The sequence below is a fragment of the Hipposideros armiger genome, unplaced genomic scaffold, assembly GCF_001890085.2.
Source record: "Hipposideros armiger isolate ML-2016 unplaced genomic scaffold, ASM189008v1 scaffold_15, whole genome shotgun sequence".
In the NCBI taxonomy this organism is placed as follows: domain Eukaryota; kingdom Metazoa; phylum Chordata; class Mammalia; order Chiroptera; family Hipposideridae; genus Hipposideros; species Hipposideros armiger.
The window spans coordinates 1,069,186-1,095,738 of NW_017731365.1; the positions used below are offsets into that span (position 1 = coordinate 1,069,186).

At 34.6% G+C, this 26,553-nt stretch overlaps 1 protein-coding gene across 1 annotated transcript in view; it reads right to left on the reverse strand.

Moving 5' to 3' along the window:
• The window catches only part of HERC4 (HECT and RLD domain containing E3 ubiquitin protein ligase 4), a 131,806-nt gene that overhangs the window by 68,574 nt on the left and 36,679 nt on the right, over positions 1–26,553 (reverse strand). The window contains exons 5-9 of the mRNA XM_019624801.1: positions 25,982–26,058; positions 22,074–22,295; positions 20,894–20,985; positions 12,675–12,805; positions 4,843–5,003 (exon numbers count right to left, since the gene is read on the reverse strand). Of these exons, the coding sequence (XP_019480346.1) occupies positions 4,843–5,003; positions 12,675–12,805; positions 20,894–20,985; positions 22,074–22,295; positions 25,982–26,058 (683 nt within the window). The remainder of the gene's footprint in view (positions 1–4,842; positions 5,004–12,674; positions 12,806–20,893; positions 20,986–22,073; positions 22,296–25,981; positions 26,059–26,553) is intronic.

The following is a 26,553-nucleotide window of genomic DNA, read 5'->3' on the forward strand; positions in this document are numbered from 1 at the left end:
CCCCGGAAGAGCGCAATGATGGTGCCAACTTGGGCCAGTGAAGCAACGTCCTCCACAACTAGACTGAAGAACAAAACGACAGCAACTTATCTGTTCCCATCCCCCAATTCCCCAATAAAAATCTTTAAAAAAAAACCAAAAAACATAAGTTGCTTTACTTCAGTCTTGGTGATAATTTTTTTGGGATTTGATACCAAAAGCAAAGGAATCAAAAGCAAAAATAAACTACTAGGACTACAACAAACCAAAAAGCTTCTGCACACCAAAGGAAACCATCAAGAAAATGAAAGGCAACCTATGGAATGGGAGAAAATATCTGCAAATCATGTATCTGATAAGCGGTTAATATTAAAAATATATTTTTAAACTCATACAACTCAATAGCAAAAACAATATCTAATAAAACACAAGAAGAGGATCTGAATAGACATTAAAAGACATACAGATGGCCAAGAGATACACGAAAAGGTGCTCAATATCACTAATCATCAGGGAAATGCACATCAAAACCATAATGAGATATTACCTCACACCTGTTAGAATGGCTACTATAGAAAGACAAGAAATAAATAGCAAGTGTTACAAAGATGTGGCAAAAAGGGAGCCCTTGTGCACTGCTGGCGGGGATGTAAATTGGTGCAGCCCCTATGAAAAATGGTATGAAGGTTCCTAAATATATTCAAAAGAGAACTACCATAGGATCCAGCAATTCCACTCCTCAGTATTTACACACACAAAAAAAATACTAACTCAAGAAGGTACATGCACTCCCATGTTCATTGCAGCATTATTTAGAATAGCCAAGACATGAAAGCAACCTAAGTGTCCATCGATGACCTGATAAAGAAAATATTATGTGTGTGTGTGTGTACACACACACACACACACACACACACACACACACACACAAAATGCAGTATTATTCAGCCATAACAAAAGAAAACTTTGCCATTTGTGACAACATAGATAAGCCTTGGCATTACACTAAGAGAAATAAGTCAGAAAAAAACAAATACCACATGATCTCACTTAATATGTAGAATTTTAAAACAAACAAACAAACAAACAAACAAACAAAAAACCAAAGCTCACAACATACTGGTGAACTGGTAGTTGCCAGAGGCAGTGGGTGGGCTATATAGGTATAAAGGGGGTTAAGATAAAAACTTCCAGTTATAAAATAAATAGGTCATAGAGATATAATGTACAGCATGGTAACTATAGTTAATAATACTGTATTGCATATTTGAAAGTTGCTGAGAATAAATCTTAAAAGTTCTCATCACAAAAAATATCTTGTAACTGTGTTGATTGATGTTAACTAAACTTATTATGATTTCACAATATTGAATTCAATACATGTATCAAATTATTATGTTGTACACCTGAAACTAATACGTTGTCAATTAAAAATAATTACATCTGATTCTTGCTGATACCCAGAACTCAATAAGAATTCAAACTCTTACTAGATCTCCCTTCCTTTAATAGTAATACATTTATTTGTACAGGTTCAGTAAGAATCTGTTCCTATTCTTACTAGTTGGTACCTCTTTCATAATTGAATAAACCAATTATGCAACCAAGGATTTATCTGAAGTGCCATATTTGAGAATGATGGTTATTGAATTAGGTATGATGAGTCATTTTAAGGAACAAAAGCTGGCTGTACTTACGAAGTCAATGCCTACAATGCCTCCAGTGCAGTAAAGGATTACCTCATCAGGGACACTGTCATGGGTTGTCTCCCAGAAATGTGTATGTTGACTTAAACACCGAGTACCTGAGACTGACCTTATTCAGAAATAGGGTCACTGGAGATGTAATCAGTTGAGTTGAGGTCATACCGGAGTAGGGTGAGCCCCTAATACAAAATGACTGATGTCCTTATAAAAAGGAAAAATTTGAACACAGATGTGCACACAGAGAGAATGCCATGTGAAGATGAAGGCAGAGATCTACTAGCCAAGGAATGCCAAAGATTGCCAGCAAAAAGCCAGAAGCTGGGAGAAATACCCGGAACAGTCTCCATTATAGCCCTCAGAAGGAACAACCCTGCCAACACCTTGATCTTGGACTTCTAGCCTTCAGAACTGTGAGTCAATAAATCTGTATTGTTTAAAGCCACTCAGATTATTATATTTGGTTATAGCAGCCCTAGCAAACTGATACAATTGTCCAAACTTTACACCTTCTAAAGAAAGGTTTGCCTTTTGCCTACCTCTAAGGAAATAATCTCAAAGTCTTTGGAATGTCCTGTTAGCAGTGTCTTTGTTTACCTGTGGCCTTAGCCCACACCAGAGTTTATGCTAACCATGTCATTTATTGGGGGAGCTATGGGCTTCACCTCTGGAGGTGCTGAGTAAATTAAGTTCACATGTAACTAGTTTTATGTTATACAGCTTTAGTATAGTAGAAAACAATATCAATCATTATATATACCATATATATAAATATATATTGTGGTAAAATATACATTACATAAAATTTATCATTTTAACCATTTTAAAGCATACAATTCTGTGGCATTAAGTCCATTCCCAATGTTGCACAACTATCATCATTATTCATTTCCAAAATGTTTTCATCATCCCAAACAGAAACTCTGTACCCATTAAACAACAACTCCTTGTTCTCTCCTCTCCTCAGTCCCTGGTAACCTCTATTCTACTTCTGTTTCTACAAATTTGATTGTTCTAGGTACCTCATATAAGAAGAATCATATGACATCCTTTTGTATCTGGCTTCTTTCACTTAATATGTTTTCAAGGTTCATCCATGTTGTAGCATGAATCAAAATTTCATTCCTTTTTATGGCTGACTACTATTTGATTACATGTATATACCACATTTTTTCATCCATTCATTTGTTGATGGACATTTGAGTTGTTTGCACATTCTAGCTACTGTGAATCAATAATTTTTGATTAAACTAAAAGGAGTAATTTTAAAACTCCATCTCCTTTCCTATTTTACTGCAAATAATCTCAAGGTATGCAGTTTCAAGGGTGAATGAACTATATAAACAGAAACAAATGATTCCTTACAATATCCTTACGATATGCTGCTTCAAACTATAAAATCTCGGGACGGCCAGTTAGCTCAGTTGGTTAGGGCGCAGTGTTCATAACACCAAGGTTGCCGGTTCGATCCCCACATGGCCACTGAGATGCGCCCTCCACAACTAGATTAAAACAACTTGACTGGGGGCTGATGGGTCCTGGAAAAACACACTGTTCCCCCAATAAAAATAAATAAATAAATAAAGTTGTACAGTTTTATATATATATACATATACATATACATATATATATATATATATGATCTCTTTGTGAGGTTATTAGTGCCATTTATGGAAGAAACTGATACTATGAAACAACAACATGCTGCTGAACACACAAGAAAAAAACACTACTACAAAAATAAATGCATGTTCCAAACCTAAGAGTAACTGGAAGAAAATGAAGCTGTATTCTAAACACAAAAACAAGAAAAAATAGTATCACATCTTGACCTTTGCTAAATAAAAGCATAACTGAGATAGCGTTTTAGTTACCAAAAATAAATAAAAACCAATTTTCAAGGTTATTCATAAAAACAAGTTATGAACTTTTTCCAATGTCAATCTTCACAGCATGCTTATCACTGAATAGTCTCAATAGACTCAAGTCCCACAACTCAGAGAAAAACCACAAAGAAAATCAGACAAGATAAAATGAGAAAACAATTCTAAATAGGTAAAGGAAATAAGTATGTGTGTGTGTACGTCAATATGAATATATACACATATATACATATACGTGTATGTATATATATATGTGTATATATATGAACATATAAAAGCACATTTTGGTTGCATGTCAAAGTGAATGAGAAAATAGCATTTGAATATTTCAAACTTTTTAAAGAATACACTGAAAAATAACCTGATCTACTGAAAGAAAATAAAAATAAATTACATATTTAGCTAAAGCAGTAGACAGAAACAGCAAATTTTTATTTTTTAATATTTTGAATAAACAATATGTTCAAATGGTTCAAATTTTTTAAAAAATAGAAAAATTAAACAATTTTATTAGTGTCCCATATACACCAAAAAAAAAATTAAAAGCAGGGTCTTGAAGAGGTATTTGTATACCTATGTTTATAACAGCATTATTCACAATAGTCAAAAGGTGGAAACAATCTAATTGTCCATCACAGATGAATAAGCAAAATATGATATACACATATATATGCACAATAAAATATTTAACCTTAAAAAAGAAAATTCTGACACATGCTATAACATGGATGAACCTTAAAGGGATTATGCTAAATTCATTAAGTAAGCCAGTTACAAAAAGACAAATACTGTATGATTCCACTTATATGAGTTACCCAGTCATGTTAAATTCATAGAGACAGAATGTAGAATCGTGGATGCCAGCCAGTGGGAGGAACGAATGGAGAGTTGTTGTTGAATGAATACAGAGTTTTAGTTTTGCAAGATGAAGAGTTCTGGAGATTACTTACATGACAATGTGAATGTACTTAACAATACTGAACTGTACACTTTAAAAAACAAAAATACCCCTTCCCACTGGTATCTAGCCCAACCAGTTCCCCTATATCCAATCCTCTGAAACCACTTTTATTACTTTATTTATCCCAAGTTTCCTTATGCATATATAAGCAAATATAAACAAACTAAGCAACCATATACACTGTTTCGTCTCTTTATTTTCACTAAACAACGTTATCTTCAATTCTTTCATTTCAAACATAGAAAACATCAATTAAGAGAAAACTTCAACAATAACTTTAATGTGTGTAGCAAAGCTTTAATATAACAGAACTTACCAATATCTGGTGGACATGGTCCATTATAAGGGAACCAATTTCCTTTCACAGTGAAAGGACTTTTCCTGTTGCTTGTTGAACCAGTTCCTAGCTGCCCATTACCACCAAGTCCAAAGGAATAAATTCGTCCTGATGAAGGAACAAAAGCAGAAGTGTGCTGCCTAGAGTAAAAGGACAGAAATCTTACACTTAATGTTACCTTCTAAATAATTTACATTTAGAAAAGCATAGCAAATATTAACTGATATAATTTTTCCCTTCAAAAACAAATTAATAAAATCATTACAGTTCAAAAATTTTCTGTACAAAATACTTATTAGTAGCCTTAGTTTACACTAATGAATTCTGTACCACACAGGTAGCCTGCATAAGCATGGTCCAGAAAATTCTACAAATATCTACAAATAGGCCCACATCTATACTGGAATCCCTTATAATAGATGATTTAGCACTAAAGGTATGCTATTCAAGGAAGTTCCCCCGACCCCTTCCCTATCTGTCAGGTCCTAATCTAGAGCTGTGGTCTATGAGGGCCCACCATTTGGGCACCACTCAAAATGTGTAGGAAAAGAACTGAGCAAGTAATCCAGCACCAATCAGAAGATGGGTGTGTGTGTGTGTGTGTGTGTGTGTGTGTGTGTGTGTGTGTGTGAGAGAGAGAGAGAGAGAGAGAGAGAGAGAGAGAAAGAGAGAGAAATGCATGATAAAAGTATTCCCTTTCTTCTATAGAAACTCATCCTGACAGGTATGTATCCAGACTCCTCTGGAGGTACGAGGAGAGAAGCAAACCTTAAGAAATTGCAGAACTGAAGCTGAAGAAAACCCACTAACCAGTGAACCTATCCAACTCCCTCTAATGTTTCACTATTCTGTGTTTAGGAATGGGTTAAACATGATTATCCAGCTCAGGCCTTGTGTTCCTCAATCTCAGGTTTTACAGCTTCAATCAAGAGTAGCAAATTCTTGGGCGGCCGGTTAGCTCAGGTGGTTAGAGCACAGGCTCATAACACCAATGTTGCCAGTTCAGGCCACTGAGCTGCACCCTCCACAGCTAGATTGAAATAACTACTTGACTTGGAGGTGATGGGTCCTGAAAAAACACACTGTTCCTGAATAAAAATCCTTAAAAAAAAAAAAGATAAAACAACTGAAAATATTAAGTCTCCGGAAGAGAAAGAAAAAAGACTGAATAAAAGTGAAGAGACAGAAGAGAAGAACCTGTGGAACATCATCAAATGGACCAACATATGCACTGTGGGAGTTCCAGAAGGTAAAAAGAGGGATAAAGAGAAAGAGAGATCATATGAAGAAATAATGGCCAAAAAGTCACAAATGTGATAAAAAACATAAACAGCCAAGAAGCCCAACAAACTCTAAATAGGAGGAACTCAGGGACCCACACTGAGCTACATTACAATCAAACTGTCAAAAGACAAAGAAAGACACTTCAAAGCAGCAAGAGAGAAGTGACTGTCACATATAAGGGATCCTCAATAAGATTATGAAATTTCTCACCAGAAACTTTGGTGATCAGAAGGCACAGGCTGGCATATTTAAAGAGCTGAAAGAAAAAACTCTCAGCCAAAAATCTAATCCAGCAAAACCTCTCTTCAAAAATGAGGGCAAGAGATTTTCTGGTCAAGATGGCAGAGCAGGTAAACACCGTGCTCACCTCCTCTCAGGACCACATCAATTACAACTAAACCACAGAACCTCTAATGAGAATCACCTGCAGTCTAGCTGAACCCAAAGCCCTACAACTATGGACATACAGAAGAAGAGACCTTGAGACTGGCTAAGAGGGGCAGAGATGGAGAATGGGGAATAGGTTGCTCCCACATCTGCGTGTGACCATGAAAGGAGAGGCATCTCAGCTGCAGAAGTTTCCCCCATCCCCAGGAGCCAAGGGTCACAGCCCCTCCCCAGCCCAGTGCTTCAGTGCCAGGGAGAGAAGTCCCCATAACTTCTGCCTGTGAAAACCAGTAGAGATTATGGCTAAGTGAGTCAGAGAACAACTGCACTCCCTGGCACTCCTCTTAAAGGTACCGTGCACAGACTAAATCGCTGATAGACTCACTGGCTCTGAGCTCTAGCTGGGGCAGCAACTCAAAAGGCTCCAGGGACATACAAAGAGGAACTGACCTGTCTAGATTTAGTGTGAAAGCTGGAGAGGCAGCTTTCTCCCAGACAAAGAAGCTGACAGAAGCCACTGTTTTTTGTTGAGCCCTCCCTGTCCCTGTGTGCAGACACAGGAAGATACCATATCAGAGTCTCCATCAAACTGGCTATCAACTTTCGTCTGCCCTGCCCTAGCAATCCCCTGAGACCATGCCTCACCCAGTTTTTGAGCATATCCAACCCCTTGCCAGTAACTTTTGCATATAAATGATCTGCCTTGGCTCATTCTGTGAACTTCCCAAAATCTCTCAAAGGCTCACAAAACCCAAACAAGCAGCATCTGGCTTCCGTGTGTCCCAAACCTCTGGCTGAGGAGCCTAAGACCAGCACTAGTGACAGCCTTGGTTCGCAGCTTGGAGTCTCAAGGTACCTCCAAGCACAGCACGGGCGGCAGCCACCTCTGGATTGCTTTGTGGTTCATACCATGTGGTTCCAGGCAGGTAACAGACTATAGCTGAACTTGGCCTGCAGCGGGTCCCCTCCCAGGAGGCCCAGTGGCCAGCTTCAGACTGGGCCTGAGCACCACCCGGCCACCTCTAAGAATGACACCCAAAGGGCAGACTGGGCAGGCACCAGAGCCCCGCTAGAGCAAACCCTGCTCTGTAGGGTCAGCCCCTACATAACAGCTCCTCCACTGTAGTCACAGCCAGTCCTCACAACCAATCAGCCTGAGGGTCAATCCCTCTCACTGATGTGCAAACAGCAATCAAATCTCAACTACAATAGGAGGGCAAACCAACACTCACAAGGGACACAACTGAAGCACCTGGCTCAGGTGACCAGGGAGACTGCACACTGGGTCCCACAGGACACCTACTATGTAAGGCCACTCTACTAAGAACGAGAGGCATAACAGCCTTACATAGAAACAAATACAGGGAGACAGCCAAAATGGGGAAAAAAATAAACATTTCCCAAATAAAAGAACAGAACAAAGCTCCAGGAAAAGAACTAAACAAAATAGAGAAAAGCAATCTACCAGACAAAGAGTTCCAAACACTGGTTATAAGGATGCTCAGTGATCTCAGGGAGAACTCCAACAAAGACATAGAAAACATAAAAAAAGAACCAGTTAGAACTCAAGAATACAATACATGAAATGAAGAATACATTAGAGGAAATCAACAGACTTAATGAAGCAGAAGATCAAATCAGTGATTTAGAAGATAAGGTAGCAGAAAACACCCAATAAGAACAGCAAAAAGAAAAAAGAATCCAAAAACATGAGAGTTTAAGTAGCCTCTGGGACAACATCAAGTATACCAACATTCGCATTATAGGGGTACCAGAAAAAGAAAGAGAGCAAGGAATTGAAAACCTAAAGACATGAAATGACTGAAAACTTCCCTAACCTGGTGAAGGAAATAGACATACAAGCCCACAAAGCTCAGAGTCCCAAACAAGATGAACCCAAACAGGCCTACATCGAGACACATCATAATTAAAATGCCAAAGGTTAAAACTCAAAGAGAGAATCTTAAAAGCAGTAAAAGAAAAGCAACTGGTTACCTGCAAGGTAAATCAGACCATCAGCTGATTTCTCAACAGAAACTTTGCAGGCCAGAAGGGAATGACAAGAAATATTCAAAGTAATGAAAGGCAAGGACCTACAACCAAGATTACTCTACACCCTGCAAAGCTATCATTTAGAATCAAAGGACAGATAAAGAGCATCCCAGACAAGAAAAGCTAAAGGAGTTCCTCACCACCAAACCACCATTACAAGGAATTATTAGAAGGACTTAAGACCAAAAATAAAAATAAAGGGAAAGAAAAAAGAAAGAAAATATATGGATAATAAAATGGCAATAATTGCATTATCTATCAACAATTACTTTCAATGTAAACGTATTAAATGCTCCAATCGAAAGGTAAGGTGACTGAATGGATAAGAAAACAAGACCCTTAAATATGCTTGCTGCCTACAAGAGACTCACTTTATATCATAAAACACACACACAATGAAAGTAAAAAGATGGAAAGAGATATTTCATGAAAATGGAAACAAAACAACAAGAAAAGCTGTGATAGACAAAACAGATTTTAAAAAAGGCTATAACAAGTAACATTAAAGAATCCAGTAATCCCACTTCTGGGTAATTATCTGAAGAAACCCAAAACACTACTTTGAGAGGACATGTGCATCCATATGTTCATTACAGTATTGTTTACAATAGCCAGGATGTAGAGGCAGCCTGGGTGTCTGTCAATGGATGAATGGATAAAGAATAAGTGGTACATTTATACAATGGAGTATTGCTCGGTCGTGGAAGGGAATGGGCTCTTGACATGTGTGGCAGCATGGAAGGACTTGGAAGGTATTACCTTAAGTGAAGTATGTCAGAGAGCAAAAGATAGATACAATGTAATTCGCTTATATGTGGAATCTAAAGAACAAAATAAACAAAACAGAAACAAATTCACAGATAGAACATTTTGATGGTTGCTAGACAGGACGGGGGTTGGGAATGGGGGAAAAGGGAGAAGGGATTAAGAAGTACAAATTAGTTGTTACAAAGTAGTCATGGGCATGTAGTGTATAGCATAGGGAATATACTCAATAATACTGTAATAACCACATATGGTGTCAGATGGGTACTAGATTTATTGGGGTGATAAATTGGAGGAGGTTTGGGGGACAGGGTGGAAAAGGTGAAGGCATTAAGAAGTGCAAATTGGGGGATAACCGGTTAGCTCAGTTGGTTAGAGCATAGTGCTGATAACACCAAGGTTGCCAGTTCGATCCCCACATGGATCACTGTGAGCTGAGCCCTAAAAAAAAGAGTCAAATATGCCATTGTAGCATGCAAGCAATGTGGAACCAATGACCATGGCTGTTCCCCAATAAAATTAAAAAAAAAAAAAAAGTACAAATTGGTAGTTACAAAATAGTCACAGGGATGTGAAGTAAAGCATAGGGAATATAGTCAATAATATAATAACTGTATAGTGCCAGGTAGGTACCAGACTAGTCAGGATGACTAATTATATAAATGTCTAACCACTATGCTGTACGCCTGAAATATATATAAAGTAATACTGAATGTCTTGTATAGCAACTATAATTGAAAATTTTTAAGAGGGGTGAAAAAGTGAAGGGGAATAAGCAGCTCAAATTTTCAGGTCGTAAACAAGTGAATCATGGGTGTGTAATGTACTCATTCTATCAGGCCAGCGTAGTCCTGATAGCAAAGCCAGGCAAGCACACTACAAGAACACTACAGATCATTATCCCTTATAGATACTGATGCAAAATTCTCAATAGATCACTAGCAATCTAAATTCAGTAGCATATTAAAAAGACTACACAGCATAACCAAGTGGATTTTATTCCTGGAATGCAAGGATGAATCAACATACACACATCAATCAATGTAATGTACAACATTAACACAGTAAAGAAAAAAACTTACATAATTATGAAAAAAACTCAAACTAGGAATAGAGGGCAACTATCTCAACATAATAAAAGCCATATATAAAAACTCACAGAAAACATTATACTCAGCAATGAAAGACTAAAAACTTTTCCTCTAAGATCAAAAACAAGGCAAAAATGCCTACTTTGACCACTTCTATTAAACATGGTACTAGAAGTTCTAGCCAGGGCAATTAGTCAAGAAAATGAAATAAAAGGCATCTGAATCTGAAAGTAGTAAGTAAAATTTTCTCTGCATATAGATTATATGATCTTACATGTAGAAAACGCTAAAGATTCCACACACCAAAAAAAACTATTCGTACTAATACAAGGTTCACCAAAGCAGCAGTGTACAAAATCAACATGCAAAAAACCTGTTGTACTTCTATACACTATACTGAACAATCTAAAAAGAAATTAAGAAACAATGCTACTTACAATAGTATCAAAAAGAATAAAACTCTTAAGAATTAATGTAAGCAAGATGGTAAAATACAATGAAAAATACAAAATATTACTGAAAGAAATTAAATATAAATGAAGACATCCCATATTTATGGATTAGAAAATTTAATATTGTTAAGCCATTAATACTTCCCAAAATGATCTACAGATTCAATGCAATCCCTATAAAAATCATGAAAATGCAAATTAAAATCATGATTAAATAACACTACAAATCGAGGAGATTAGCAAAAATTTGAAAGTCTGACAATACCAAATGGTGACAAAGAGTGTCAGGAATTCTCATGCAATATTAATGGAAATGTAAACTGATATAACCATTTTGGTAAATTGGGTGATATTAGCTTACAAAATTCAAGTTAAGTGTCCTCTATGACCCAGCAATTTTTTTCTAGGTATATACTTCAGAAATATGAAAGTTTCTGAATATCATATAATAAATGTTCAAAGCAACATTATTTGTAATTGCTAAAAACTGGATGCACCCTAATGTCCATCAATAACAGAATGAGTAAATAATTATATATACATATAATTAAATAAAACAAAGCAGGAAATCTAATGATGAAGAACCACAGCTATATACATATGGATAACCATTTAAGCATGATGTTTAAAAAAAAGAAAATCACTAAAGTCTGCCTACAGTGTGATTCCATGTGTCTGAAGTTAACAGTTGGCAAAACTTAACTATGTTGTGTAAGGGTAAAAACTCAGTAGAAACAGATTAAGCTAAATCAAAATTAACTAGTCAAAGCACATTTAGCTTCTTCGTGTCTAATTTAATCCATGCAAGGTGAAGCTCAATTTCAAAGCTCTGGCTCTTCTCTTTACTCCCAACAACTGACAATCAGGAGATCTGTATCCTAATTCAATTTTCACCACTAACTAATCTTACGTGTTAAATAATTAATGAGGTCCCTCATTCAAGAAAAAAGAAAAAAAAATGGATCTACAGATTCTCTCCAAGTGTGATGCTATATACAATAGAAAATTATATATACATTATCAATATCCTGCCTCAGATAAAGAAAGGTGAAATAATCAACTATAAAATATGTTTCTCCGGCTACTATAACTCCTCAACAGCAAATTAAGCATTAATTCTTTTTAATCTTAGTTTACTACATTCCTACACAATTCATTTTAAAATATTCTTACTTTCAGCTGGAACTGACATCTTCCACTAATTTATAAAAATGACCAACATAAAGGGAAAAAGGAAAGGCACCCCTGTAATTCCTCTAGTTCTTTTAGACAATATGAAGTTGTTCCTTTGACCACATACATACAAGAAAGGTGATATTATATTGTAGACATCAAAGGAATGGGCCTGTTCAAAAAGGAATGCCCCACAAATGTTACCATGGCAAAAGTGAGAGTCTACTATTGTTACCCAGCATGCTGCTGACATTATTGTAAACAAACAAGTGCAAGATTCTTCTTGCAAAGAGAATTAATGTACATACTGAGCATGTTAAGCACTCTTAAGAGCTGAGATAGCTTGCTGAAAACATGTGAAGGAAAATGATCAAAAAAAGAAGCCAAAGAGAAAAGCACCTGGGTTCAACTGGAAGCACCAGCCTGCTCCACCCAGACAAGCACACTTTCTGAGAACCTATGGCAAGGGGCCTGAACTGCTGGAGCCTATTCCCTATGAATTCATAGCATAACAGGTGTCAAAAAAAAAAAAGTCCTCTGTACTGTTAAAAAAGAATTCCCTAAGTAGTTGTGTTAGAGACCAAAATATTCTTATAGAATAGCTTACCTTCCACAAGCAATCTGGGTAACAATGCTTCCCATAAGTTCAAATACTTTCCTTGGATTTATTTCATGACTGGTAGAGTTATGACCCAACTGACCATAACCTCCAGCTCCAAAAGTAAACACTCCACCTTCCTAAAAAAAGACAAAACCCTTTATCATTAGACAACCTGACAAAAGAAAAAAATCTTCAGGAAAATAAGTTAATCTTTAACATGGAGTCAATTTTTCTCTTTTACTATCTTCACAATTTAACAGACGATACCTGACTTTTCAAGGTAAAATGTCTTAAAACGAGAGTTCCATGCTGATGGCTAAATAGTTTTGCACGTCTTTAAAGTATTTAATTATGTTCTTGTCATATTTAAAGCCATCATTAAAGAGATCTAATAATCATTTTTCATTGCCTTTCACTGTCATTATATTCTTGCAGAATCCCAGGTACACACCTATAAAATTTCACAAAACCTTTAAAATGGTATCATCTTCAGTTTTCAAACTAGTTATGCTTTTAATATAAAAGCTCTGCAAAAAGTTTACATAACCAGAGTGCACATATATAACTATTTTTAGCATACAATATAGATGGCCTTTAAAATTTTTGTTGTAAAAATACATAACTGGATTAGAGGTTATGTATATTAAAAAGTAATTTGTGATAACAGGTTAACACATATACAATTAGTATTTTTCAATGCAATTGTTTTTCTTCATCGTTGTAGATATATATACAATTTTATGTCCTGCTTTTATCATTTAATAGCCTAAGTATTTATACACAATGCTATTTAAAAAATTGATTATTTCTTTTTAAAACTTTTTATCATAGAAAATTTCAAACAAATACACAAAAGAAAAAATATATATGAATCATCACTCAGTTTCAACAACTAGCAAAAGTTAAATAATCTTGTTTCATCGATGCCCCTCCCACGTCCCTTTCTCAGAGTACTTTAAAGCAAGAGAAGTACTGAAGTACTTTGAAGCAAACTGTCATCAAATCATTTCACCTGTAAATGCATATGTATTCAATGGTTTATACTTCTAATAAGTATAATAGTATGTAACACAATACTATTATCACACTTACAAAGTTAATATTAATTTCCTGCTGGATAGAAATAGCAAGTGCTTTTATTTATGATTTTGTAATTGGTATTTTTTTCCAGTTTTATTTAGGTATAACTGAATTGCCGAAAAATGGATATACGAAAAATGTACATGATCTGACATATGTAAACACTGTGAATTGATTACCACAATCAATTAACACATCCACCACCTCACATACCTGTGTGTGTGTGTGCGTGTGTGTGAATGCTTCCTATCTACTCTCATCTACTCTCAGCAAATTTCAAGTATACAACCTAATACTATTACCTACAGTCACTATGCTGTACATTGCATCCTCAGAACTTATCTTCTAAGTTTGTCTCCTTGGACCAACACCATTCTACTGTAGATTCCACCTATAAATGATACCATATAGCTGTCCTTCTCCGTCTGGCTTATTTCAATTAGCATACTGCCCTCCAGGTTCATCTATGTTGTTACAAATGGAAGGATTTCCCTTTTTTATGGCTGAATAATATTCCAGAGACAGAGATAGTGAGTGTGTGTGTGTGTGTGTGTGTGTGTGTGTGTATTTTCTTTATCCATTTATCTGGTGATGGACACTTACTTGGGTTGTTTCCATATCTTAGCTATTGTGAACAATGCTGCAATAAATATGGGAGTACAGTTACCTCTTCAAGATCCTGTTTTCATTTCCTTCAGATATATATCCACAAGTGGGAGCGCTGGGTCATATAATAGTACTATTTGTAATTTTTTGAGGAACCTCCATACTGTTTTCCATACTGGCTGTGTCAACTCACATTCCAAACAATGCACAAGGGTTCTCCCTTGTGATATCTCACTGTGGTTTTGATTTGCATTTCCCTGATTACTGTGATGTTACTATTGAGCACCTGTTGGCCACTTGTGTATCCTCTTTGGGAAAATGTCCGTTCAGGTCCTTTGCCCATGTTTAAATTAGATTATTTCTAGCCACTGAGTTATATGAGTTCCTTATATATATTTAATATTAACCTTTATCAGATACATGATTCACAAATATTTTTTCCCATTCTGTAAGTTGCCTTTTCATTTTGTTGACCGTTTCCTTTGCTGTGCAGTTTTAGTATGATGTAGTCCCACTTGTTTATTTTTGCTTTTGTTGCCTGTGCTTTTGGTTCCATATCCAAAAAATGATTACCAAGACTAATGTTTAAGAGATTTCCCATGTTGTCTTCTAGGAATTTTGCAGTTAAGTGTTTACATTTCATTCTTTCATTTATTACCATTTTGTGAGTGGTACAAGACAGGGATCCAGTTTCATTCTTTTGCATAAGGATATCCAGTTTTGCCAGCACCATTGGTTGAACAGACTATCCTTTCCCATTGTGTGTGCTTGGCGCCTTGTCAATGATTGACTATATTCAAGTATGTGTGGATTTATTTCTGGGCTATCTAATCTGTTTGATTGGTCCATTTGTTTGTTTTTATTCCAATACCATTCTGTTTTGATTACTACAGCTTTGTAATATAATTTGAAACTAGGAAATATTATGCCTCCAGCTGTTTTTCTTTCTCAGATTGCTTTGGCTATTCTGGGTCATTTGTGGTTCCATATGAATTTTAGCCTCGTCTATTTCTATGAAAAATGCCATTGGAATTTTGGTAGTGACTGCACTGAATCCATAGATCGTTTTTAGTATGGACATCTTTAACAGTATTAATTCTTCCAATCCAAGACCATGGGATATCTTTCCATTTACTTGTATATCTTCTTCGAGTTCTTTCATTGATGTCTTATACAGTTTTCAGTGTACAGGTCTTTCACATCCTTGGTTGAATTTATTCCTAAGTATTTTATTGTTTTTCATGCTATTGTAAATGGACTTGCTTTAATTTCTCTTTTCAGAGAGCTTGTTCTTAATGTATAGAAAAGCAACTGACCTTTGTATATCAATTTTGTATCCTGCAACTTTACTGAATTCGTTTATTAATTCTAACAGATTTTTGGTGGAATCTTTAGTTTTCTACATGTACGTATCATGTCACCTACAGAGATAATCTTGTTTCTAATTTGGAAGGCTTTTGTTTCTTTTCTTGCCTAATTGCTTTGGCTAGGGCTTCCACTACTCTCCTGAACAAAAGTGGCAAGAGTGAGCATCCTCGTTTGATTCCTGATCTTAGATGGAAAGCTTTCAGCTTTTCACTACTGAGTATGATGCTATCAGTTGTGGGCTTGTCATATATGTCCTTTATCATGTTGAGGTCCATTCCTTCTTTACCTAAATTGTTGCAAATTTTTATCATGAAAGAATGTTGAATTTTGTCAAATTCTCTTTCTACATATATTGAGATGATCATATAATTTTTATCCTTCATTCTGCTAATGTGGTGTCACACTAACTGATTTGCAGATTTTAAACCATCCTTGCATCCAGGGATAAATCCCTGTTGATCATGGTATATGATCATATTAATGTGCTGTTGAAATTAATTTGCTAGTATTTGGTTGAGGAGTTTTGTATCTGTTGATCAAGGGTATTGGCCTGTATTTTTCTTCTCTTGTAGCATCTTTGTGTGACTTTAGTATCAGGATAATGCTGGCCTCAAAATGAGTTTGGAAGGCTTCACTCCTCTTTTATTTTTTGGAATAGCTTGAGATTAACTGGTGTTTTCTAAATGGTAGAATTCACCAGTGAAGCCATCAGTTCCTGGGCTTTTCTTTGTTAGGAGACTTTGATTCCTGATTAAACCTCCTTACTAGTCAGGTTTTCTATTTCCTCATAATTCGGTCTTAGCAGTTTGTATGTTTCTAGGTATTCATCCATTTCATCAAGGTTACCCAATCTGTTGGCATATAACTGTTCATAGTCTCTTATGATTTTCTGTATTTTTGCAGTAGCAGTTGTAATATCTCCTCTTCGTCTCTGATTTTGACTCTTTTTTACTTAGTCTAGTTCATTTTTTTACCTTTCCAGAAAAACAGGTCTTAGTTTTATCAATCTTTTCTAATGTTTTTCCAGTCTCTATTTCATTAATTTCTGCTATAATTTTTATTTCCTTCCTTCTGATAATTTTGGTCTCCGTTTGTTTTTTTCCCCTACTTCCTTGAGGTATGAAGGTAGATTATTTATTTGAAATTGTTCTTTTTCTTAATGAGAGTGTTTTTAATATAAACTTCCCTCTAAGAGCTGCTTTTGCTACATCCCACAAGTTAGGATATGTTGTGTTTCCGTTTTCATTTGTGAAGATATTTTTTGATTTCCCTTTATTTCTTCTTTGACTTACTGATTATTCGGAAGTATGCTTTTTAATTTCCACATATTGGAACTATTCCAGCTTTCCTGTTTTAATTCCCAGTTTCATAACATTTTATTTGGAAAAGATGGCTGATATGATTTCAAACTTCTTAAATTTGTTCATTTGTTTTGTGACAAATGTTCTGTATATGTCTGTTAGGTCCACTTGATACAAAATGTAGTTCAAGTCCAGTATTTCCTTATTGGTTTTCTGGCTGGCTGATCTATCCATTGTTAAAAGTGGGGTACTGAATCCTCTACTATTATTGTATTTTTGTCTGTTTCTGCCTTAAGATCTGTTAATATTTGCTGAAATATGTTTAGATGTTCTATGTTGGGTGCTGAATTGACCCCTTTACTATTAATTTCTTAATATCACCTAATACTGAAGCCATGCTTAAGTTTTCCTGATTATTTTGTTACATCATGTTAGAAAGCATATGTCTAGTTCGTGATGTTAAAAGTAAGTAGGTCAAAATAAAAAATAAAAATGTTGTATGTCAACTATAATTTTTTAAAAAGTAGGTCAGTGTGTATTTTAGCCTAATCCATCCCTATTAAGCTTAAAGTTGTTGATCTTTACCTAGATCCATTACTTTATTAGGGAGTAGAAAATGGAGATTTCCTACTCTTATTATTTCTTCCGGATTTATTAATTGGAATTCTTCTATAAAGAATTTAATTCATCAACTATTAAGTTACTCTGAAATACAATTTGCAAATAAGAGGCAGGAGAAATGATTCTTTCTTATTTACTAATTTTTAGAAAAAATGAGTTGTTGTCCTAGCAACCTCCAAAGATAAGCAATTAAGTGTGCTTTTTATTAATCTGGGGAAGAAGAGTATCATTATGAAGTCATGGATTTTTATATATTTGGTATATTTCCATTTATTTCAGTCATTATTTATTTTTGTAGACCAATGAAAGCACTGTCAGGTTGTCCTTCTGACATGACCTTAGTAGTTTGAGTTTAACACGCAATGCCCAAGGCTATTCTTATCTAAAAGCCCTGGTTCCTTTTAACATACAGTCTACAACAATCAAGGGATGTTCACTGCTTATAGACTGTACATGATTAATTACTTCTAGTACCTTAATGTGGTCATGGCAAAAACAAAAACAAAACCACCCATATTTTTAGAACAAAAAAAAATAAAGAGTTCATATGGATACTGTGATTCAAAGTAAATCACAGGGGTTTTAATTTAACTCCTACTATTTTTTATTTTTTCTCTAAAAAGCAAAGTTTCTAATGACAGTAAAATAAATACTTATTTGCTTTATCCTACTCTATACATAAAATATATTAAAATACTACCAATTTTACTATTAACAACAAGACTACAGAATGCAGTTTAACATTTCTTTGTGAATTGTTTATTCTTAGGCTATTTCCCACTAGTGATGTACAACAAAATGCTGTAATTTATAATGACCTAAAAGAATTCTTCTGTAGTTGTGCCACTAGTTACCATATTTCCCCATGTATAAGACGCTTCCAGGTATAAGACACACCTTAATTTTGGGGCCTGAAATTTGAAAAAAATGTATTACATAAAGTTATTGAACTCGTTTTATTCATCATAAAATTCATACAACTCCTCATCACTTGCGGAAAATGCAAGTAAAAAAATCTACAACCACTGTATAAGACACACCCACTTTTTAGACCCCAAATTTTTCGAAAAAGGGTGCATCTTATACATGGGGAAATAAGGTATATTTTTGTTTTTCATTTTTATGAAATGTTTATATATTTGCTTTGTAGCATGTATAATAGTTTCCAGGATCCAAAGTCAAAACTCTAAGGCAAGGTACCTTTGATTTAGCTATTAATTTTTTTTAAATATAAATACATGTAATATATTCATATTTTACCTTATTATACAAAAAGCAACTATTCCGCTCCTTCCTCTTTTGACTTAACAATATATCCTAAAAATCATTCCACAGCATAATGTAGAGATCTTCCTCATTCTGTTTTATAGGGCATGGTATTCCACTGCATGGAGTTACCACAGTTTATCCAACTAGGCTGCTACTTACGATATTAGCATTCTTCCATTCTTTTGCTATTAAAATAATGCCATAATAAATGGTCTCATGCATACAGAATTTTATATCTTTGGGACAGATTCTTAAAATTGGGATTGCTAAATCAAAAGATGTGTGTATATGTGTTTTTGGATCATGAATGTGAAAATAAACTTGAAATAATTTGACATCTTTATGGTAGTGTCCTCACAACCATTAACATGCATGTCTTCCCATTTATTGTCTTTAAAAGTGTGTTTTTAAAATTTTTCCTAATGTCATTTTCCTTATGTAGGTTTTAAGCAAAAACAATGCTTCAAAAAGCAATCCTAATTTATTGAAGAAGTTCTCCCAGAAAAGCCAAATATATATAGATATGGAAGTATATTCTAACTTAAATCAAAGAAAAATAAAATGTTTTACTTTGAGGATATTTAAACTACCTGATTTGGTTTAAAATAATATATAACAGAAACTCCAATGAACAAGTTTCCCCAGCAATTTTCTTGAAAGAGGAATACAGAAGATTAACAGAATTGGCATTTTAAAAAACTCAATATATATAGTTATATATCCTGGGAAAATAGGATAAGTGGGTTATCTGAAAGGTTGAATTTGGAAAGCATTAACATTGTGAATCTTTCTAACACAAAGTTAGCCCAAAGGAATATTAAACAAAATATGTTTTACTATTATTTTAACATAGCCTTATTGCTTCCAAATACCAACGACAGAAAAGAATGACTAAAATTTACAACTTGCCAACATGATTTAATAAGACTTTGGTGATTACATTTGTAATGTGAAACAATAAAATACGGTAATAAGATCAGCAGGTATAATAAACTTCCTTACTAAAAGGCAAGTAATATAAAATTTTTAAAAATTAACTTTTATAATTGGTCACAATAGTTTTTAAAGTACCCTGAGTATACTATATTTGGTAATGACTAAGAATAATTCTTATCCTAAAATTCCAATGTGGGAGTGTGCAGAATTTTATAAAGTCTGATTAGAAGTTAATTTTTTCTTACGAATATTACTATGTAGGACAAAGACAGATAAAGAAGAAAAAACATTAATTTCTAATTTAATCAATGGAACCTTGCCAGTTCCTTTATGTTAACACGACTATAATAAATAATATTCCTGGTAAAGATTAATGTTTTTATTTTCATTTTACTTCTAATCACTAGAGAAGTACTATGCAGCGCTGACAATGAATTGGCACATATCCAATAAAGTAAGACGTCAGAGTTAAAGCCATTAACAAGATTGTGATGAAAGTTCATTATAACTGCTTGCATAATACTTGGCTTATAGATAATAGAAGGATTCATTCCCTTCCATTACTTGTTATATAATATTTATAAGCCAAATGGGAGCTAAATTAAAATTATGCAGAGCTATGCTATATAAGTGGGATTGATACACACAATATGGCAAGTCTGATAAACTTAAAAGGAATTACTTCATTCAAAATATTATTTAAGCAGTATTTCACATGAAGCTGAGAAACTCAACAATATATTATCACATTTAACAGTAGGTTACAATTCACATTTCGTAACATAAAACAAATTTGAAAATTAAGGTATTGGTTTGTCGTGGAAGTCATGACACATTTTTGCAACGAAAAACAGAAAAAATACATCATAACTTTTCTGACAATGCAATATTTTTAGAATAATAATCTAGGTCCTTTTTTCAAGGTAAATTATTTTTTAGAAATCAATAATACTCAAGTTTTAACATAAATATCATTAAAACATTTACTAATTATGAAATAACCACTATAAGTAATAATAAAGAAGTTTCATAGGAGTACAATACCTTGGTTAGTGCAGCAGTATGATCTTCTCCACAACAAATATAAACTATTTTCTGAGTTCTTAGTGACTTTAGTAAATTAGGAACATACCTATCTGAAAATTCCAACAAGAGACGTTAACGATATTTTTTTAAATTGAAACTATTCTAAAGTGTGTTTCCACTACAGCTTCAAAAGCTCAGTAGACAGTGATAACTAAATAATGTTAACCATGATTCAATGATTTTGCAGTATAAGCCTACTAAGTTGGGTTCCCAGGCCTTTCTATTCTGTGATAAGGAAGGGATTTAAAGAGTAATTTGCCTAAATGCCAATCAGCATTCAAGGAATTTCAAAGCTATTTGACTGCTTCTAAGACATACACATCATTCTTTATATTCCCCTCATGATAATGAAGCTCACAAGACTGTACTTAAAAGTTTAAAAAGTATACTTTCTGCTATATTCTAGCAGGGAAGAGATATAATGTCCTAATCTGACATATTTTTCTTATGCAGAACAAAATATTTTAAAATTCTTTCTGAGAGTATTATTTGCTTATCATTACCAGTTGTTACTAGATCAACAACTCACTTTTGTCCATTTAAGTCATTACAATTATGTTGAACTTCTGAAATTAGTTTCTGTATTTCAAATACTGGCATTCAACCTAATAATATAGTTATCAGAAAATAATCCCAAGATCCCAACTTGTTTCAAGTAGTTACAATATTTTTTAATTCAAAATGTTTATTTTCAAGACTCTTAACATCAATGTTAAAAGTGAAGCCCAAACTAAAGATTAATTTAATGACTCAGATTATCTAAATATTTCCTTGAAAAATCTCAAATAGATTAACACTTCATGTTACTTTCCAAAAAAATTTTATTGCTTCTTTCCACCAATTTTGGCCAATAATGTTTGAAGTAATGTTTTTCAACTTTCTTTTAATGACCATCCAATATCAAAGATGTTTTGCCCAGATATACTTTCTAGTTTATTTTATGATAAAATGTTATTTTGGGGCCTTCCACCATCCCCTAAAAATATTATCAAATGGAATTTTTAAATTAACCTCTCATCCCCATCTCCTTATCAGGAAAGATTTGAGTATATTTCTCTCTGGCACTAAGAATCACTGATCCATCTCAAAGATCATCTCTTTTTTAAAGTACATTTATTTATACATAATGAGAACCTACCATTTTCATCATTAAGACCTAGTTGACCAAATTTGTTGCGTCCCCATCCAAAGATAGCTCCAGAAAGGGTGAGTACAAAACTGTGGGCTCCTCCTGCTGCAACTTGCATGAAAGGGATTCCAAGTAAAGACTTAATCCGCTGTGGTGAAGCTTGCTTTTTACAGTCAATGCCTAAACCCAACTGGCCATACTTATTCTGTCCCCAGCAGAAGACTTCACTTGCTGTAAAACAAAAATCATAAAATTAACTAACAATTTTTCTCACACACACAAAGTTTCATTTGAAGATCATCAGTTATTCTGGAATATGCTTCCTTTCATCAAATGGAAATACATATTCCTCTTTATTACATAAGCTTATTTCTCATACAGAAACATACTACTACCTAGAAGAACATTCTCTATTTAGTACACTTTAAGTTGACTGACTTTACTGATGAATGCGTAAGTCACATAACTGGGGGCTCTCATTTCCTTATGCTCCTCAAAAAAGGGCTACCTCTTTTTAATATTCCTCAGGTCTCACTTTTATTCTGTGATTTCTCCTAAGAGGCACTCATCCAAGTTCAAGGTTTCAGTTGTCAATTATATGCTGATCACATTAAAAAAAATTTTTTGTTGTTACATTCAAAATTTTATCACTAGCTCAGACCTCTGAGCAATAAACCCATGTATCCAATTATTTACCTGATATCTACACTTGGATATATCAAGGCACTTCCAGCTCAGTGTACCCCAAACTCAATTCATGACCCCCACCCTACCTCCCACACCTGGACCTCTTCCCAGTGTTTCTCATATCAGTAAATGACATCCTAACTAACTCAGCAGCAAAAGTTATAAACATAGGGAGTCATCCTTAACCCTCCGTCAGGCGCAATGCAAAAGTTATGAGTTTGGGCGCAATGCATCTACTAGATGCGTGGATGACATTTATTTATTTAAATTGAAAATGAATGAAAACAACATGTAAGCATACTTATTATTTATTCAGAATGAAATTTTAATTTGCCACAAAGTAAAAACAATATGTTTACTACATAAATTCAGTATAAAAATCAACAGAATTTCAAAACAATCTGTGAGATCAGCTGCGCCCGACAGAGGATTAATACTCGCTCCCCTCCTCTTACTGTATACAAAGATTGGTAACAATCTATTATCTATCACCAAGTTACATAGTTTTCTTTCTAAAGAAATATATGGCAAATAGATCTATTCTCCACCATCTCACCTGGTTCCTATGATAATTCTCTCTGCTTGTCATTTTAGCTTCCCCGCTGCCACTCTGTGTTGCAACTTTAGACATCTTTTTATTTATTTTTATTAAATAAATAGCACTAAACTAGTAATTGATTTTTAAAAATTCACACTATAAAATAGTACACACTTAAAGTAAGTCTCCCTCCAAAACTGGATCATCTCTGGGTCCTCTCCCAAAAGACAACTACTCTTACCAATTACTGATATGTATTTCCAGAATTATTGTATGCACATACTAGCAGACATCTGTACACATACATAGAAATACTATAAAAATGCAGACCTGGTAATGTTGCTCACCCGAAAACAGTATTTCAGTGCCTTCTCTTGGGATAAACACTTCTAACAAGGCCTATAAGGTTCTGTGTGATATGTTTCCAAGCTCGTTTCATATCATTCTCTTCCCTCATTATACTCTAGCCATACTCGCCTTCCTTTACATCCTCCAATGCCCATTTCTCACATACATGCTCTATTCGCTTCCCCTCATCTTTGTCTAGTTCATTTCTACTCTTTCCCAACAGGAAGCCTTCTCTGATCTCCCAGATTAAGTTCAGTCCCCCTGTTACATACATGTTCTAAAATATCCTTAACTTTTTTCTTTATAGTCCCTTCTCATAGTATGTAATTAGTGTTATTTGTATGATTGCACCAACAGGGCTAGTAGCGTACTGCTTACCACTGCATATTGTACACCCTAATGTGCCTATTTCATACTAAGTGATCAATAAAAAATTCATTAGGGCCAGCCGAGTGGCACGTTGGTTAAGCGTTGGCTTGGGATGCCAGCTCCGAGCAGCAGGGCCCCGGTTTCAATCCCACAAGAGGGCCAGTGACGCTGTACCCTCTACAGCTAAGATGGTGAACAACAGCTAGACCTGGAGCTGGGCTGCCATGAGTCACTACCGACAGCGTAGGCTGCAATGGAGCTGCAGTGGGCTTCTGTAAGCTACAGTGAGTGGCTGGCCGCCAGCGTGAGCAGCAGACAGACAGCGTGAGCTGCCCCTGTGAGGGGCCGTCCAGTGGCCAGCAACCAATCTGCCTCATCCAGGAAGAGCGCAATAATAATACCAACATGGGCCAGTGAAGCGCCGCCCTCCACAACTAGACTGAAGAACAAAAAAGGACAGCAACTTGTCTGTTCCCCTTCCCTGATTTTCCAACGCTGTTCCCCGCCCCCAATTTCCCAATAAAATCTTTAAAAAAAAAATTTCATTGAATAAATAAGATACAGTGCTAAAGCGTAAAGCTGAACAAGGCAAAAGAATACCTGTAAGATAAAAAACTGCCCTTATCAGTAAAACCTCTGGGTTTAAATTTATCTTGGATCTACCTACAAAAACATCAAGAAGAGCTGGCAAAGCAACAACAAAGAATACAGGGATGCCAGCTCCCTCACTGCCTATAAAAGTCTAAATTCCTTAATATGACATTTAAGGCCCTTTGTAACAGATTTGTTTTTACTTCAGCCTCAACTGAAGTATGTCTCCCACATTTTCACAATACCCACATAAAACTACATGCCAATACTCAAATAAACAAATGCTTTCCTGATGCCTTTACCAATATTATCGCCTTAGCCAATCCTCAAGATTTCCCCTATTTCTAAAATTTCTCCAATTCTGAATAAATTCTACTCATCCTTCAAGACTTGCATCAAATACCAATCCCCTCCTTATTATTACTAATTCTATTGACTGGAACTAGTTATAGTTACACTTTTCTTCATTCCCCTAGCATTTTACTTTTACCTTGACCAAAGTAGTATTTTTTTTTTCTGCCTTAATCTATCATTATTTATTTGTATATCTGCCTCTTCCACTACATGGTATGGTCCCTAAAACTGTCTCTCAACTTATCTGTATTTCCCCACAGCTCTAATTTAGTGCTTCATTCATATTAGGCCTCACTAGACATTTAATGAATTAAAACAGTCATAATAATAAAGAAGGCACTTGAATTTATTTTTTTAATGGCAAAAAACCAAACATATGGCAGGTTCTTTAATAAACCAGTTACACTCCTTAGCTGGCATATGAATAAGTTAAATGGATAAGAAAGGAAAGCAAACAAAGTTAATGGGAATCTTGGCCTATTTTTATTCATAAGTTTATCTATGAGATCAAATGAGATTGTGCAAGTTATAACCTTCCCCAGCTACAACGGAATAGCGTTTAACAAAGTAAAGCAACAATTAGATGCAAAAATCATTTTCAGGTCTATATAGTACTAGCAATAAACAATTTGACAATGACACCATTCACAATTAACAACAAAAAATATCAAATGCCTAGGGAAAAAGCTAATAAAAGGAGTAAGACCTCTCCATAGAAAACAATACTACTGAGAAAAATTCATACTAAAATAAACGGAGGGATATAGCATGTTCAAGAACGAAAATACAATGTGTATTGTAAAGACTTTCCTCAAATTGATTTATAGAGACAATGCAATCCCAATAAAAATTCCTGTGGTTTCTTTGTGTGTCTGTGAAAACTCACAAGTTAATTCTAAAATGTGTATGGAAATGACAAGGATGAAGAACCAGGACGATCTTGAATAAGAAGAACAGAGTTGGAGGACTTTCTGCTCAATTAAAATATGAAGTAATAAAACTGAAAAAGGAAAATAAAAATAACGCTTACCTTTAGAAAGTGCAAGTGAATGACAGTAACCACAAGCAACCTGTACTATATGGATATCTGACAAACTTTTAATATTTCTAGAAAATAAGAACAGAGATTAGGATCAGTTAATTGCATTTAATAAATGAATCCTGAATGCTATTTATATATGCTATTTATTGACTACCTACTATACGCAAGCAGTCTCCTACCGACCTAGCAGTTTATTTTTTTATACAAGTTGCATTTACCAAAAATTTATGCTAAGGTCAGTAAACAAACTCTAAATATGAAAAAAATTAAGAGGTGTGATGGGAAAACACTTTGAAAGGACAACATTTAAGCAAACTTTGCTCACATCTCAAATACCCCTCAGAGTGCTTCTATAATTTAGATGTTTTCTTTTATTATCAAAATTTTAAAAAATCTTTAGCTTAACATGTAACACTTGACAATGTACATGACCTAATTTGTCTAAATTGGTATTTGGCTTAGTTTTAATATATGTTCTCCTTTATCAGGTTCCTTAAGAACAAATATGGATTACTAACATGTGATGCTACCAATTCACAAATTATGAAGCCTACTCCTTT